The sequence below is a fragment of the Phocoena sinus genome, chromosome 2, assembly GCF_008692025.1.
Source record: "Phocoena sinus isolate mPhoSin1 chromosome 2, mPhoSin1.pri, whole genome shotgun sequence".
NCBI classification, from domain to species: Eukaryota; Metazoa; Chordata; class Mammalia; order Artiodactyla; family Phocoenidae; genus Phocoena; species Phocoena sinus.
Window position 1 is genome coordinate 80,257,180 of NC_045764.1, and position 18,810 is coordinate 80,275,989.

General features: G+C 36.4%; 1 protein-coding gene across 2 annotated transcripts in view; it reads right to left on the minus strand.

Annotated features, from left to right (window-relative positions):
• Positions 1-18,810, minus strand: part of UNC13C (unc-13 homolog C) — a 586,631-nt gene that overhangs the window by 196,388 nt on the left and 371,433 nt on the right. For both annotated transcript variants that reach the window (XM_032622977.1, XM_032622978.1), the window contains one exon: positions 14,075-14,208. In XM_032622977.1, coding sequence (XP_032478868.1) covers positions 14,075-14,208 — 134 coding nt within the window. The remainder of the gene's footprint in view (positions 1-14,074; positions 14,209-18,810) is intronic.

Consider the following 18,810-nt stretch of genomic DNA (forward strand, 5'->3'; position numbering starts at 1 on the left):
CTGGACATTTCCTGTGGTGATCATCTTTCCTTTTGTATTTAAGTTCTCTTGTACTAAAAAGCAAGTAGGTCACTAATGCCATTTAAACCCAACTACCCTTTTATCTTTTTGTTTTCTCTTTATTTACATCTACAACCTAAGGTATTATTTAATAAACGTGGATCTTTAAATACATAATTTAAATATGAAAAATAAAATTTGGGATGGATCTCGATTAACTACTGAAATCAGCATTTTGTAAGACAGTGAAGATGTCACCTGGCAGTGGCAAAGGAGGTGGAGATGGCAGAAACAGCTTTAAAAAACGTGGGTAATGTGCTTGGGGTGAAGAGTAAACAGAATTTACTGACCTCAGGTCACGTTTCTCAAGCTACTCCAGTGTTTCCAGATTACAGACCTGGGGAAAGCAAGTCCTCATATTCACGTTGGAGGCAGGGAGCTTGAGGCACTGAATGCCAAGAGATGGGAGTTAACATGTATGTGATGAGCATCTAGTCAGTGACAAGCACTGGGCTAGGTGCTTCTAAGCATACTTCTAAGCATTATCTCCTCGAATCCGGATAATGGTCCTCTGTGTTTTAACTCCCAAATTTTTCAGATTGAACTCCCAATTTTTCCAGTTTTAACTCCCAATCTTTCACATGTGGAAAATAGTCCAAAAAATGTTGCAAAACTTTTCTAAGGTCTTACGGCTCAGTCTCTCTCATGCAAAAATATTAGATCACTAAGCCACTCAAGCCACACTGATCTTTGCATACTTAAAACATAGTCCTCTTTCTTTATTTTTACTTACTACTGAAGTACTCATCTCATTAAAAAATACTAAGATGGTTTACAAAATATAATAAGATGAGATTTGTCTTCAAAGTAGAGACCTTAATGCCTGTTGGATGACTGACCGACAAACATCTTGCCTGCCCGAGCAGCAGTGGAGGGAGACCCTTCCATCTAAAAGTTGTTTCCCAAGTGTAATGTATAATTATGAATGGATCTCAAGGACACTGCATTGTTACAAAGATTGCTTAGAACTAGTTCCCTTAAACCCTTTCACTATGGTTCAGCATTCACTTTTATCTGTCTGTATTCATTGAAAAAGCACATGTACTGTCTGATTGTTCCTGTCTGGTGCCAATAAAATTAATATCAAATTTCTGCTAAGAGTTTCCCACAATAAACTTGTAGCCATTTATGGTAAAGAGCTTGGATGTGATTTTACTAAACCAAAGTAACCATCTATTTTTCTGTCTCAATTACATGTTAGGAAGGGAGAAGGGAGTATCACTGCGAAAAATCTGTAATTGGCCTTAGACAAAGGCAGAGGCAGGATAAGTATGGAAGTGGCAAATTTTATACACCCAATAAACATGAGTTTGGAGCCCAGCAGAACACTGCAGGTCCCCCCTCCGTCCACCCCCAAATACTAGGGAGTTGTTTTACACATACTGAAACTGCCACCAGAGGTACAAAAGCTAACTGCATGATGACCAGACTGTAGCCATGACATGAACTGCTCCAACTTGAACAGTACTGAATCTATGGGTAGCACAATTCCAAGAACTGGCCTCAAGAGAATGGGATTAACATTATTGCTCATAATAATCTATATCTTTGTGGACATGAAAATAATTGTAGCTTGCCCTGCCCATATATGTAAGCGACAACTAAAATTGTCAGCAAAGAGATGCTACAGACCCACGTTGACAATTTCCACTCTGAGAATACAGCTCCCTATGTCAGTATGAAGAAGGTACAGAAGATAGAACTTTGCCCCTAATCCCATAGAAATGGAATGACGTTCTGACAAGTGAGGATCTGTCAGCAGCTCTTTGCAGGAAACCACCCTCAGCAGGAAGCCCCTGTTCCTGTCACTTTAGCAAAGCTACATTGTAACTAACTTTTAAACCAGGCACCCCCATGCTCTACTTATCTCTGGCCCAAGTGCACCTTTCAAACCTTGTAATCAATACCTTGCCTGACTTGTCAGTTCTTTCCATTGATCAAAGAAGTAGAAATGAAGAATAAGCAATGAAATGTAGAAATGAAGATGACCAGATCTCTCCCCTAGCTTCCCCTTCAGTCATCTCCCGAACAAACTGTGTGAATGAGGTAACATCTAGAGGAAGATCACAAGAAGTCAACGAGCCTGCGAGCAGTGGGGCGATGATGATGACTCTGACCCCCTATCTCAATGATTAACTGAGATTACTTCCCTCCTTTCCCTTAAAAGTTTCATGGTCAAGCAGAATCTTCGGAGGTGGTTTTTGGGGGATGTTGAGTCCATCATCTCTCCAGACCATGGACATTCTGATTAAAGGCGCCTGTCGTTTGCTGCCAACATTTGTGAGTGTGTAATTGATTCTATCAGTGGGAGCAGCGGGACCCTCATTCAGTAACAAGTGGAACATCATCACTTCATCTGACACTATGCTAAGGTGGTAAAAATAAAAAGATGAAAAGACATGGTCTTTTCCTTCAAAAACTTTTCAGCATAGTGGAAGAAACAGATTTATACATATATATATATACTCATAGTACCATACTATAAATGCAATGATAGAATGTAAATTCATGGATGAGCCATAATGTGGCACCTATACATCCTGGATGCATTAGGGAAGACTAGCTGGAAGAGGCAATGCTTTAGTTAAGGCTTAAATCTTAAGGGCAAAGGAAAGTGTGGAGGGAACTTGGAGTTAGATAGTAGAGAGTCCATTAAGTGTTTCGTAAAATTATCTTTGCTGAAGAAAAAAAATAACTACAAAAACAAACAAAACAAACAAACAAGAAACTTGACTAACCAAATTACTACTACTCATTCTCTCTAACCTACGGAAATACTGGCCACATACCAGGTGACAGCAACTGAAATATGGACGTGAAAGCAAAGTGTTGCAGTCTGTTTGCTTTGCCATCTATGGGAATCCGCAGCTCCATCCAATAAATAAAGGAGCCACTTTTATGGCATCAACTCTTCCTAATGTTTCTCCCATTGATTAAGCCCCAATCACGTGGCCTTTCTTGCTGCTAGTCCAACATGCCAGGCTTCAGCTCTGAAACTTTGTACTTGCTATTGATTCTCCTGTTTACAGTTACCAAAGCTTAGTTTATGTTTGCCTTCCTCTGATCCAGGCTTCAATTCAAATGTCACTTTCTGCAAGAGTCCTTTTGTAGCCATTGAAATTGACATATTGGCACTGATCTTCACTTCTGCCAAGTCATTGTTTTCAGTATTGTCTTGCTTTACCTTCTCCATAGCATTTATCAATACCTGAAACATGGTATTATCTGTTTATTTTTAGGTGCCTTGCTATCTAACTCCTCTCCCCTCCCAGGAAAAGTAATAAAGAACTTTTTTTGTCTTGTTTATTGCTGAATCTCCAGTTTGTAACATATTGCCCAGTAATCAACATAAGTTAAACGAATGAAACCTTCTAAACCAATGGTAGCCATCACTATCGCCAAATAACAGCTCTGCAACAGACCTAGAGAACAACCAGTTTAGAATTCAGCAGGAGGACACAGGGGGCCTCCAGGGAGAAAATATGTTTAAAAAAAAAAGAGAAGAAAAATGAGGATATAAAAGTAAAATGATATTAGACATAGAAATGTAGAAAGGTATGAAGTTAGATTCTATAGAGTTATTAAATGTGGGCCTTGGTTCTAACACTTCTTGCACCTAATCCACAAGGGAAAACTGATCATTTTTGTGTATCCCAAATGCTTGGGAAGCAAGGTTTTTAACACAGAGAATTCTAGAAAAAAAAAAATTCTTTCATGGTTTCTCCTGAGGGTGCCAGTGAGTACGCACTACACATTTACATTTTTCTTACAAGTAAATTACAAATTGTACGCATTTTGTCTATTGGTTTATATACAACTACAACTGGTGCCATCATATGGCATATCTTGCACTTTAAACTTTTGTAATTATTGTTTCAGGTTTATCATGACCAGATTCAGATTAATCATTGAGACATCAGAAATGTCTGGATGGAGCTAAAGGATTAATGCCCTGACTTATGGGATTTTTCCCTACAATTAATCGTTTTGTTAATGCAGAGGGTTGCTTAGATTCTAATTCTGCCACTTACTAACTGTGCTTCAGTTTCATCGTCTGCACTTTGGGGATGTTAACAGCACTGATTCTATTATAATTACACTGAGGATTCAATTAAACATTAAACTGTAAAAAATGCTTAGTACAGTGTCTGGCTCCAATGAATTTCCCATAGTTCCCTATACGATGGTTGTAATATTTATAACACAGATATCTAGTTGTACATAAATCATCTGGCAAGCATAATAAACTGAAAATCCAAGATGAACCTTTTGTTTTCTCTATGATGTGCAGTCAGGGAGGCAGAAAATTGAAATCTTCAGAAGCGACTGAATTAGTATAATTCTTAGTTAGCAATCTTACAACAGTACTCTTATGCTCTTAGAAAAATATTCTTATTCTTTCCAAATAACGTGTTATTGTTTTGGGAATTTGCAGAGAAACACCTTATCTATTTTAAAATTTAAGTCGGCTGTAATTAATTAACATTAGTAAAAGCTTTCAAAATGACTTCTTTTTTGTGTGTGTGCTTTTATTCAGGTAGTGTTAGCCCAGGTTTTCAGATTTTCTGGCTATCCATTCTCCCCATTGTAAACCCTAGCTCTGCAGAACTGTTTACTCATAGGAAATATATTGTTTGCTTATATCCCAGCAATTGAAATTGAAGCATTCCTTTACACTTCAACAGCAACCTAACTGCAACTATAGTGGAATACACATGTTGCTCCATGTAATATCATATGGTTTAGTTATGCTACTTTGGCTATAAGGATCACAGCTCAAGTAACTGCAAATAACTAGAAGGTAATTTTGATAAGTATACTTTGCACAATGGAGAAACAAGACTAAACTGCCTTGCCACATTGTACTGGAACCCAAGGAAAGCTGAACTAGGTTAACAGATGGAGCAAACACCAGTAGTCAGTCTCCTTGCACCAGGAACAAAAAGCTCCTTCCGAGGTGAAGGCATTAGGGGAGTGCAGTGAGTGACCACAGTCAGGATCCTCACCTAAGAGGTCCACCAGGGCTTCCCTGGTGGTGCAGTGGTTGAGAGTCCGCCTGCCGATGCAGGGGACACGGGTTCGTGTCACGGTCCGGGAAGATCCCACATGCCGCGGAACGGCTGGGCCCGTGAGCCATGGCCGCTGAGCCTGCACATCTGGAGCCTGAGCTCCGCAACGGGAGAGGCCACAACAGTGAGAGGCCCGCGTACCGCAAAAAAAAAAAAAAAAAAAAAAAAAAAAAAAAAGAAGTCCACCAATACCAAGACTCTGCTATTCTCATCGTTTCCGCTTTTCCTTGCAAGCATCCTTTCCCTTCTTTTCCTGAAAACTGCCTTCTTCTCCTTCAACCATGTTTATCTCCTGGCTTCTATTTACACATCATTTTGATTTATTCTTAATTTTGGATCACTTACTATAGCCATCTCCAAACTCATAACCTTTCAATGTCTATTCTTGTCAACTATCTCAATCTCTGGATTTCTTAGTCTAATTCCAAATCTAGTTTTTTTCATTAGATTACCTTAACAAGGGATTAAGGTGAGGAATTTGATCTCAGAATGACCTGTGATTGTGGCAGGCACAGTTTAAGGCTCATGTTTGATTTTGTATATCTCTTTCCCGATTAAATCTTTGTGGCCCCAGCTTTGCATAGAACCTGGCAACTAGAAAATATTCAATGCATATTTATTTAAATGAGAATTTTAATGAAAAAAAATAAAAGTAAATAGAGCAGAAAAAAGAATGAAATAAAAATCTTTAAAAGAAAGAAGTGAATATTTGCCTTATCTTTCCTATACTTGTTCTATTTCAGGGTAATGATACAAGAAATTTTCACATACTGCGATATGGGGAAGTCATTCTGGCTTATATATGAGTTAACTTGAATTTTATGCTAACTAAAACTGCCTGTTTGTGGCCTATCAAACATAAGCTGTGCTTGGGCTTTAATTATTAAAAAGCAGGGTGTACTGAGCAGAAGTAAACAAAGACCATGTTAAAAATAAAGATTAGATACCTCCCTTCCCAGGGCACCAATGCTGGTACTCCTCCGATGATAAGACTCCCTTCCCAGGTGCCACGACTATACTGACTCACCGTGTACGTGCTGATTTGTTTTTTTTGACACCTTGAAGGAATGTATCCCTGGCTTGTTTCATGTCCTTTGTTCTGACAAGATATAAAACTGTGCTGATAACCAGGCTTCTATGGAGCAGTTCCTTGGAGTTTTCTGGGAGGCCGTTTTCTAGGCTAGAGTTCTCAGTTTGACTCAAATAAAATTCTTTTCTATTCCTAATATAGGTTATTTATTGATTATTTTCATCGACAATAACCAGATAAGCAGCCCTAGTTGATGAAGGCAAGTCCTTCTTTACAGAAAAACTCTAACTAAATAAATGCTGAACAAATAACATTATAAAATCACAATTTTGCCGTCCCTAATTGAATAACTTATTCTGAAATGATTATAAATAAATGAAAGCATTAGAGGAGAGGTCAACAGGAACACTGAAATGGAAGGATCAGGCTGGCAGCATGACCACAGGGGGAACAACCAGACTTACTGTGACCGCGGATGTGATGGAGTATGAAGTACACAGAGTCACCTGTGAGTTATTCTTGAAAAACAAACAAACAAAAAAGGAATCTGAAAGATAGCCTTTAAGCCAGTGCTCAGCTATGGGGAGTACAGAATACGGTGGAACAAATTAAATATAAGAAAGAGACATGCAGAATGATCCAGAAAGTAGAACATTCTAAAGGACAATGAACATGGCTTCTTTAAGAAAGTAGCGGCATGGATAAAAGAGAAGTTAAGGGAGAGGAATTACGAGGAAAGAGACTTAGAACACAAAGTAGCCAAAATGTAGTATGTGGACCTCATCTGAATCCTGACTAAAACAAAACAAATGTAAAAAGGGATTTTTAAAGAAAAACAGCAGCATTTGATTACAGGAAGGGGTACACGATACTAATGCATTACTGTTAGTGTTATTAGTTGTGAGAATGACATTGTCATATGTAAGAAAATAACCGTAATTTTTACGGATGAAATGATATATGTCTGAGATTTGTTTAAAAGAATTCAGCAAAGGAAAAAAAAATAATAAAGCTCAATGTATAGGTGAAGAAAATATGACAAAATCTTAGTAATTGTTGAGTTTGAGTTATGGATATACACTCCATTGTATACTCTCTCTACTTTTTAGCATAATGAACAGTTTTGTAACAAAGTTTTAAATAGAAAAATAATTTAGGGAAGCCACAGTGCAAGCAAAGACATCAACAGCTTTAATACTTTGAAGAGCATTAGTTCCAAAACAGAAAGAAGAAGATGTACATCTTTGATCAAAGTAGCTTAAACCCAATTTTCTCCCTGCAGCAAATGAAGCATACTATGTTTTAAAACATAAAATTTGAAAATAATGTTATGGCTCATCCCGCAGCCTTGACAAAATAAAAGCAGCATACCTCATCTTCACAAATGAAACAGCAGATTTTTGAAAATTGTTCCATTTTCTATTCAACACATTGGAGCCTCTCTGATATATACTCTTAATGCAGAGAGAAAACAAATTGAGCTTTCACTGTGGCTCAATACTTTGGAAAGATGCTAAAAGAAATTACAGACAATAATAAAATACATGCAAATACACAGGATTGTAGAATGGATCAAACATATTTTTGCTTCCATTTTGGTCAGCTTTACAAAAACAAAGTAATGTTAAGTCACAATAATTTAAATAATCAGAGTAAAATTACACAAATATTTTAAAAGATATAAGATTTCTTACTTTCAAGCATATTTAGTGAACCTCTCCTACATTATACATTTAGTTGTCATCAGTCTAAAGGAATTTCACAGCTAAGTATACAATTGCCTACTGCATATGATTCATGGAAGTCATACAGATAGCCAAATCTCTATATATCCAAATATAACTCACTGTATACTTCTTTTAACTATTTACTTCCTTACACTGAGACTTCCTCCTGAATTTATTATCTCAATTAATGGTGCTCCCATAAACACAGCGTGTTCACTGTCTCCATCTTCTTTCCTAACCTTCCACTCAATGCAGTTAGTCAAAAAGATCTCTTGATTTATCTCCTAAATATTTCTCAGATCTGATCCTACCTCTCCATCATCTTATCCAAAGTCCTCATATTTTCTCACTGGATTACTGCTGGAGCCACCTAACAGTTATCTACACTTACAAAGGAAAGAACATAATAAGAAATAGAGAAGACACCAATTTACTTTAAAACCAAAAACAATACTGAGATTTAATGAAACCAAAATCAGTTTCTTTTTTTTTCAGAAGACTAATAAAATTCATAAATGGCTAGCCAGTTAGACAGGAAAACAGGAGATACAAAATATCAATATTAAGAATGAGAGAAGAGAAATGACTTCAGATTTTATAGACATTAAGGCATAATAGAGAAATGTCATGAGCAACTATACAACAGCAAATTGCCACTTAGATTAAATGGAAAAATTCCTTGAAAGACAAACAACAAAAACACAATCAAGAACAAGCAGTTTGGGGAGGGACCAAGATGGCAACATAGGAACTTCCCTCCACCCACAGATGCAATGAATGTACAACGACACTACACATGGAGAAATTCCCACTGAGAGAAATCCAGTGGCTCACAGGACTATGGCAAATAAAGACGCATTTGTCAGTGGGTGCACATCACTCCCTGTGGCTGTCTCCTCAAGGCTCAGCCCAGAAAGAGCAGGTAAAAATGCCCATCTCCCAGTCTTGCCCTGGAGGGATATGACTGCATACTTTACAAGTTTATGCCTGAGGGTCTGGCTTCTAATTTAGCATGCATCTAGAGGCTGGCTGAGATCTTTCTTAGAGCCCAGAGGAGCTGGTGGGCACTTCCCTGCATTCTCCCTCTTGCTTGATCCAACAATGAAATCAAACCACCAGTACTTCCCTGGAAGGAGCCTGTCCACATATTTACTGCATCAGCTTTTATGGCTGCAAGCTGAGGGATGGGTTCCCAAATCATGTAGCTCTGATAGCCAGTAGGTCTTTCATTCACAAGTCCCACAGGACTAGAGCAAACAAAACAAGCAGCTTTTCAACAGGTGCAGAAACACCTGCTTGTCCCTCCCCCACTGTCATGGCTATCCACCTGGGCTCAGTGCAGAGGAAGCAGGCAATAATGCCCATCTTCCAATTTCTCCTTCCAAGGGGCTTAACTATATCTTTTCCCATCTATTGCCTGAGGGTACAGCTTTTAGTTAGCCTGCATCTAGGTGCTGACTTTTATCCTTTTCCTTGAAACAATGACCGGCCTTGGCACACCCTCAATTAGGGAGCCACTAAGAACAAAGATGGCAGCTTGGACAACCATAAAGGTTTGAGAGACAACCAGAAGCTTGGGCTGGGCTGATTGATGAGACAGTCTGTCTAGACTGGGAGAGGTGGTTGTCTAATCTAATGTGCAGAAACCAACACAAAGAGTCAAGGAAAATGAAAAAAAAAAAAATAATAAGGAAATACGTTGCAAACAAAAGGACAAGATAAATCACCTGTAATTGACCTTAATAAAAGAGATAAGTGATTTTACCCAATAGAGAGTTCAAAATAATGGTCATAAAGATGCTCACTGAGGTCAGAGAACAATGCATGAACAAAGTGAGGATTTCAGCCAAGAGAAAATATAAAAGACAAAGAGAGAATCCTAAAAGCAGCAAGATAAAAGGAGTTTGTTACATTGAAGGGGATCCCCATAAGACTATCAGTGAATTTTTCAGCAGAAACTTTGCAAGCCAGGAGGGAGTGGAATGATATTTCAGAATGCTGAAAGAGAAAACCTGCCAACCAATAATATTCCACATGGCAAAGTTGTCCTTCAGAATTGAAGGAGAGACAAAGAGTTTTCCAGACAAAAGCTGAAGTTAATCACTACTAGACCCATAGATATACGGATCAATAGAACAGAGAGTACAGAATTGGACTCAAACATATAATTAATTGATTTTTGACAAAGTTACCAAAGCAATTCGATGGGGATAGGATAATTTTTCTAACAAATTGAGCTGAAAAGATTAAACATATGAAAAAAATCCCCAAAAATCTTAAACTCTATATCATACCATATACAAAAAATAACTGGAGATGAACCACAGATCTCAATGTAAGATATCTAGAAGAAAACTACAGTATTGCAACTTGACTCTGGGTGTTGCAACGTTTTCTCAAGTAGGACACAGAAAGCCCAAATTATAGAAGAAAATAATCAACAAATTGGACTACTCTATCAATTATTTTCTTAAAAACAGCTCTCCAAAAGAAACTAGTAATAAATGGAAGAGAAAGTCACAAACTAGGAGAAAATATTGCAGCATTTACATAACAGTAGACCTTTATTTAGTATAATTAAAGAGCCATTACAACTCATTAATAAGAAGATAAACATCCCAATTTGGAAATGGCAAAAAGATTTGAACAGACATTTCACCAAAGAAGATATATGTATTGCAAATAAGCAGATGAAAAGACAGTCAATATCAGTACTTAGGAAAGTGCAAATTAAAACCACAAGGAGATATCACTACACTTATTTGAATGGCTAAAAGTAAAAAGTCTAATAGTACTAAGTGTTGGAAATGTACAAACACTTTGGAAAGTGGTTTGGCAGTTTTAAGAAATATTAAACATGTACATATTACATGACCCAAGGAAAATAAAAGAATATGTCTACACAAAATCTTGCAAACAAATATTCACAGAAACCTAATCTTGAAAAAACTCCAAATTTACCCCCTAACCTTAACCCTAATCCTAACAGATGAATGGATAAACATTTTGTGTTGTATCTATATAGTGGAATATTACTCAGAAATAAAAGGAGATGAAGTATTGATACCCACAACCACCTGGATGAATCTCAAAATAGTTGTAATTAGTGAAAGAAATTAGACAAAGAAATGTACATAATATATTATTCCTTTATACAAAAGGATAAAAATTTCTAACTAATTTGTAGTATTAGAAAGCAGACCATTGGTTGCCTGGGGTGGGTTACATAAGGCACACAGAAACTTATTGGGGATATAGGTATCTTTATTATCTTGATTGTGGTGATGGTTTCATGGTTAGATGCATATGTCAAAACTAATTAAATTTTTAATTGTATTCAGTTATACCTCAATACATCTATTTAAAAGGGAGAGAAAGACCCACATTGAAAGATCTGAAAATACTGTGCTTAATAGTTTTCAGTTTCAATGAAATAGAAACACCTGGAAAGCGACTTCATGAAATTAATCTTTAAAATGTGAAGACGTATCAGTCAAAGAAATACTCTAGTACATCAGTTAATCAATGGAGTATGAACAGAGAGAACAGACACCAATTACACATATGGATTTACTTTAATGTATTCATTAATTCAACCAATATATATGCCTGGATACATACTAATATACAAAATAAAACAAATCCTTCCCCTCATGTTTACTTTCTGCAATTATTATAAATTGTTATCAAACCTGAATAAGCAAAGGCTTGCAATATTTTTTTAGTCAAAATAACCACGAATACTTCATTCAATTAATTATTTATATCAATAATCTTAGATATTAAAAACAAGAAAGATATAAAAATAAGACCTATATTTTTAAATTATCCGTTCTCTTGCCATTACCTTCAAAATAAAACCCAAAACTTGTTTTAGCTGGACATGTCCTTCACAAACTGACCTGTGCCTTCATACTCTGGTGTATACAAACCACACAAGGGATACTTTACTAATAATGCAGACTTCTGTGCCAAATTCAGATTTTAACTCTGTAGATTTGGGATGGAGCTCAGAATCTGCATTCGCAACTATCAGCCTATTTGATCCTAACAGTCTAACTACCCAGTGAGATAATTAGCGATGCCTAAATGTGATGACACATTGCACAAATAAAGAAACACGCATGAATGGAAATCTCACAAAATTACACAAACGCAACATTGGCCACTAAGAGCACACCTTGCTATCTAGGTGAGTTCACTTAAAATATAGATTTAATTAAATGAGAAACAAAATGCAATGATCCTTAGTGAGCAAAAACTCTTTAGAACATCTTCAAAATCTGAGCAAATACAATCATAAAGCACAGATTCCCAACAGAGGGAAAGTGTTCAGCTCTATTAGAACTAGGTTTTCATTGGAACAAAAGTGACTCCAAACTGACACTATAAACAAAAATAAAAAGCAAGACAAAGACATTTCTCTTCTTTCCTTGTGTCCTTGCTCATTTTTATACTTAGTAGACTTAATTTAGCTCATAATTTAAAATTTATTTTTGCCATAAGTAAACGCATTCCCTCCACTTCCTTTAACACAGTCACAAAAAAGTAACTAAAATCTTTGTATATCTTTAATGGTATATGATTAAGAATGATTCTGGGGAACTTTGATTCCATGATTTTATAATGTTATCTTTTAATAGTCATATCCTGAATATTTGGTAAATGTAAAGAATTCATTTGATTAAAAATAAAATCCTTGCTAATAACTTTTAATTAGCATTTCTCAGCAGATGTTTGTTTTCATTCCATTCTCATTAATCAACTGACCTACCCCAGCCCGAGGGCACAGTCTTAAAACAAGTTATTGATGTCCCTACCTTTAGGAAATCTACTGTATCTTCAAGAAAGATCCAAAGAATGAATGAGAAAACATATCTAGCCCATAAAGCTGTCCAGGAGGAACTGAGGACATGCCATATGTTAAAAGAGAGGATCTATTCCTGAGCTATCAGAAGAGAATAAGAGAAAGTCTCTACAGATGGTCATCATGATACACTCTGGCATCAGGCAGAAAAGGTGGGTATAAGGGGAAAAGGAAGAAGAAAGTGTAAAGGTAAACCTAACGATGCTGTCATGCCTATCAAAGAGAGGAATACTTTCTCCACATTTAGAAGAAATTCAGGGCAGGTGAAAATGGGTGGTGAAGAAACAGGAAAGGATAAAAATTGGAATACTTACAGGTATTTCTTCTATAATTGGAATTTCAATTGTATTCCACACAAGCTTTTTGACCCTGACTGTCTTGACCAGTACTAAAAATTAGAAATAATAAAACCAGTTCTCCATATTAAGCCTGAATGTACATCATGGTTTGTCTATTTCTGCTATTCCTGCTGCCCACAGGTTTTCAGGTATGACCAATATGTCAGGATATTCTCTCCATTACCAGATTGCAAATGCCCTGCGGGCAGAGTCAGCTGTTATTTCTGTTGTATAGCTCTCGACGTGTGGGTGTGAAATAAATCCTAAATGTGCAACATTAAAGGTGGACTGGATCTTGGAAATTATCTGGTAATATATCCTTATTTTATATATGAGGAAACTGAGACCCAGGGCAATTAGATAATTTGCCCAAGGTCTCATAGCTAGTGTTAAGTTGATAAGTTGATGATTTCAGAGTCTTCTAGAACAGCCACGAATTTTAATTCATCTGCCTTGTTAACCTGCTCATAATTTATAAATTCTATGCATGGAGGCATAGGCTTAGGTTATTTGAGAAAATGGACTTGTTCTCTTAAATACTGCATTAAATTTGTTACATCTAGCATACACAACTATTTTGAAAGCAAGTTTTTTTGAAAAATCCTTACTATTAATAAAGTCACGGTGGAATACGTTAATACTCTTTAACATTCTTTTTAGTTTTGGGGGATTGCATTTTTTTAAATTTTAAGACAATGAAAGAAACCAGTGGAAAGAAGAAATTTTTCTACATCAAATAAAAATAAATTTGTGGGAAATATTTGTCTCCATATCCAAATAATCACTCTGTATGAGGCTGAAACTAAAAATTCATAATATCACTGAATTAATATTTACTGATAAAAGTAAAAATATACTGCTTTCTATAGCTTGATTTTGGAAAAGTTTGTCATTGTCATGAGAGTATAAGCCATACTTCAAATATTTTGCTTTCTTAACTTTAGTGGAATAAAATCCAGTTATTACCAAAACAGTGTACTTACTGATTCAGGACAGGAGTGTAGGCAGTTTTATCCTCATCAATAATCGTGACCATCAGTGTAATAAGTTGGGGCCAAAAATCCAAATTCTTGGTGGTTGGTCCCTGATCTTCCCGAGGAATGTCCCGTTTCTTACTCTGCTCACAAGGTCATGCAACATGCAAAAGAAAAGGTCAAATGGTATGACTTTAGTTAGATGTCACTGTCAAACAGGAGGATTAGAGAAAAGGGGTAATGGAACAACTCTCAGATCATGCTAACCAAAGCTATTAAATTCAGGTTTCCTCTCTTCATTGAATGCATCCCACAGGGTAAAGTCACAATGGCCAGGCTTGAACTCCTAAATACTTTGGTTCTGGAATGGAGGTTTCTCTTCCTCTACTGCAGTTCATGACCTTAGGAATTATTATTGTAGAAATTATCCCTTTAATGTGGCTTCTTCCAAGGCAAAAGGTTGAACTGTTTGTACAATGATGTGTGTGTGTGTGTTGTATATAAAATTTGCCCTGCCTATTTGTCCATAGTCACACTGGTAGTAAAGTGGGCTGAACTCAAGCAAGACTGCCTGGTTACAAAGCCAGTATTGTTAAATACGACAGCATATACAAGTTGCATGAATGGTCTGGAACTCTCTCATTCCACTCACAAATGTATCTAGTTAACAAAAACTTCCTAAGTCTATCTTTCTTTTTTGTGCATGTATGTGTATTTAAATCATATTGGAATCCTTCTTGATTTACAATACTGAATGAATTCTCCACTCTCACCTCTGGGAAGAGTGTTGCCTCAATGATCTAAATTTACAGTGAGATTAACAGAGTATAATAACAATTTTGAATGTTTAACATCTAAACTTCATATTCAACAAACACAATTCCTTTGAACACACAAATAAATTATTCTGGTCACTTTGTTTGGTGGGCATTCTTCTTATAACACGTCTTTCACATGTACTTTTCTAAATTAGGCAAAAAAGATAAAGACGAGACAATTTTCACTCAAGTATATGACTCAGTGGGAAGCATATTGTTTCCTTGTTTTTGCTAAATTATTTATAATCTTATATATCCAGGATATCTGAAAGCTCCAATGTGTAGCTCAGGAAATTTATGGGCTCTCATACAGAAGGTGGATTCGATTTTACTTGAGCCAATCTTTTGCCCTATCCAACTACCATGTCTTTTCCAAAGAACAGCCACCCTCTGCTGAATGGTTGTATGCCTATCGTCTAATGCTGCCCAGGACAGGTAACCAGATTTGGATGAGTCATCACACTATTATAGTCTCACTTAAGTTAAAATATAACCCTGTATTAAATCCACTTACTGTTAGAGACCTCATACGCCGACTATAATGCACCTTTAGGGACTTTAATTTTCCTATGGTGCTTCCAAATGCTGTTGATTTACCTTTAAGCTCAAAATTTAACAGATACTAAAAGTTGAAGAGCTAAAATAGTCAAAAAATTAGTGGCTAGGACAAATTACTTCAAATTGCCAGAATGAACTATAAGCAATCTCCAAAGGATCTTAAGAATCTTATATACCTGGTCCCTGAGAACCACTTGAAACTCTGGCAGCCTTCCTCTTTTAATTCTTTTGGTACACCAAGGCACATCAGAAGATCTTTAATAAGAAAAAGGCAGCGAAAAAGGCTTACAAATGTCTGATTTCGCCTATGATTAAATTACATTTTCTATTGAAATTTATCTTTCTTTTATGAACGAGAATTTATTATGGTCACGATAACGTAATTATTTACTCATTACGTTAAGCTCAATAGATTTCCTTCTCTAGGATGTAGTTAGAAAGCCAGAGAACCTGGTGAGTTGTGAAGATTGTAAGTAAAATGAGTTCTGATGGCCATGGTGGACTATATGAGAATACTATTATTAATCATCTTGATGTGTATATAGCCGAACTATATGCCTAACGTTTCAAGTAATGTGATTAAATAAAAATAAATGACTACTGATGATATGTCTAACACCAGAGTCACTTATCACCATTCTGCAAAGAGTGATCTGGGAAACGGCAGAGACCAAAGTAGTTGAATATACATTAATTCCAAAGTCCCTTAGCTGTCACAGATTACTTTTTTATGACATCAGAGGATTACAGGTGGTAATGATTTTTGCATAAAATTCTGTATGCTGCATCCGAATAAACCAAACCTGATGCTGAGTCACGAAGTTTTTACGTACCACGTATCAGTAGCATAAATCATGCTTTATGTATTTTGCTAGTGCATTTGAATAAACTGCATGGTTGAAACCTGTAGTACAACCATTATATAAGAATACTTACTTGACTGCTTAGGGACTCAGTTTTTCTAAGTAACACTTTATGAATATTTAAGAAGTCTACTGGGGCATTTGAAATTGTGGTTGGAAAAATTAAGATAATGGCAGTAGAAATTCTGAAAGCTAGTAATAAGTGTACTAATATGTACTAAAACCCCTATGAATTAATATGTATCGCAAGAAAAATTTAATAAAATATATTTATATTATATAAAAGTGTAATATGCATTAACCTCATTAATAACAAATAAAATACAATAGGTTTATAAAGCTATGACTTAGTATGTCAATCTTAATATGGTCATTGTTATTATAGTGTCTAAAAATTATTTTGTTAATAGATAACTGAGGAAAGAGATATGAAAGAAACACTGTGAAAGTATAATGGGGAGAGAAATTTTTAAAACTAGAAAGTCACCAGGGTGTAGGATCAGCTGAAAAACCTTCTAGTCATCGTATTTACAAAGGATATTTCAATACAAAAAGCTTGTACAGACAAGCTGATAAGATGTACATTATACTTTCACAATATCAAAGAAGAAAATATGAAGATACTCCATTAAGAAGAGATCAATATACAGAGAGAACCATTATATGTAAAAAAGTGTTGAAATAACAGATTATATCTTCATGGTAGTAGGAACCTAGCAACAATTCTAAGGTTTCTACAACATATTTCTGTTCCATCCCATGTATCTGTTCAATAAGCATATAATTTTGAAATACCTCCTCTAAGGAGCTGGCCAGACAAGGGTTGGGGGGAGATATCTGGTAGAGCAATGCAGTGGGATGTTTAAGTGCAAAGGCACATGACACTAATTGGGGAATTACTAGCAATGTGAGGCTGCAGGCTTTTGACAAGTTTCTCTAACATTAGTTCTACTGGATATTAGTGAGTATCTCACACACACACACACACACACACACACACACACACGCATGTGCACGCACACACACACACACACACGGTCCATGCTCAAATTGAGGAAATTTTGCTTAAATGAAGTTAAATACGTTATTTCCAGACTTCTTGTAGTAAGATGCTAATGTACATTGTGATTCTCTAAGATGGTGGTTCTCAAACTTTAGTGTTTTTCAGCATCACTGGGCAGGCTTGCTAAAACACGGATTGGTAGGCTCTACTACCAGAGTTCCTGATTCAGTAGGTCTAGGGTGAAGCTTGAGAATTTGCATATATAATAAAGTCTCAAGTAATTCTGGTGCTGTTGGCCCCAGGGCCAATTTGAGAGTCTTCTACTCCCCTCCTATTCCCCACATCCCATCTTGTAAAACATTCCACAGAAAAAGCATTCCTCTGAGTGTACTTTGGGAAACAAAAGGCTAGAGATGCGGGGGTCAAATACTGAAAGATATTTTGTGTTATATGAAGGGATTTGCATTTAAACTAAATTTGATGAGGACTATTATATGATTTTAAACACGGGAATACTTAATTACAGTTGTGTTTTTAAAAAATGATTTGGCAGTAGCTTGATAAATTAAAACTTATGAAATAGTCAATAAATAAAATTAATAGGTTTAGGAAAATACTTATGAAATAGTTAGGTAAAATTAATAGAACTCATTATGTAAATGGTGAGAAAGAAGAGAGAGAGGAAAAAGTCAATCGAACTATCCATAAGGTAATTAGGTAAACCAGCCTGGAGTTTAGAAAGCACTCTGGACTACTGATATAGCTTGAAGAATTCCAGGATGTATGTGGTAGCTGAAATTATGGAGTAAACAAGTTTACTCAAAGAGAGAGAGAGAAGACTACATGGCTAGAGGCAAAACCTTGGGGAGAAAGTCTAAAAGAGAATAACATTTTATGAAAGAGGGGAATAGATGGGGGAGTGAGGCCCCTGTTGAAATGGGAGAAAATGGGATCCAGAGTAAATGTTGGAGGATTAGCCTTGAATGTAAATGAAGAGCAAGGCTTCCTCTGAGTCAGGCAATAAAGAATCTTGCAGATAAGTCTTGTTGATGGTGAGAAAGGACAGCTAGAAATTTCTATCCTGAGAGAAGAGGAGGAGTAAATAGTAAAAGTTTGAAACAACCTCTGCAAGGAATGAAAGTGGGCCTTGAGTTGGACCCAGAGTGGCCCTGCCAGGGAGCTGGGGAGCGCTGTTGAGGGTGGGGCCCTGCACTTACAAGGATGCTGCTCTGGACCATCATGAGTTTCCTCCAGGACTGGATTCAGAAGTCAAGGAAACAGACTGTTGGATTTACTACTGGAGGGCAATGAAGTAGGAAAAGGATTTAAGTGTTTGACCAGAATGGTTGGAGTGTTGGAACAAATATATTTTATGGTCCAGAGGAAGGAAGAAGAGAAATGGGAGGGAAGATGGAGGAGTAGATCTAGAAAAAGGAGGGAGGAGAAAGGAAGGACAGCAGATTGTTGGAGGAGGATGTTTGTGTTTAGGCATTCAGACCATGG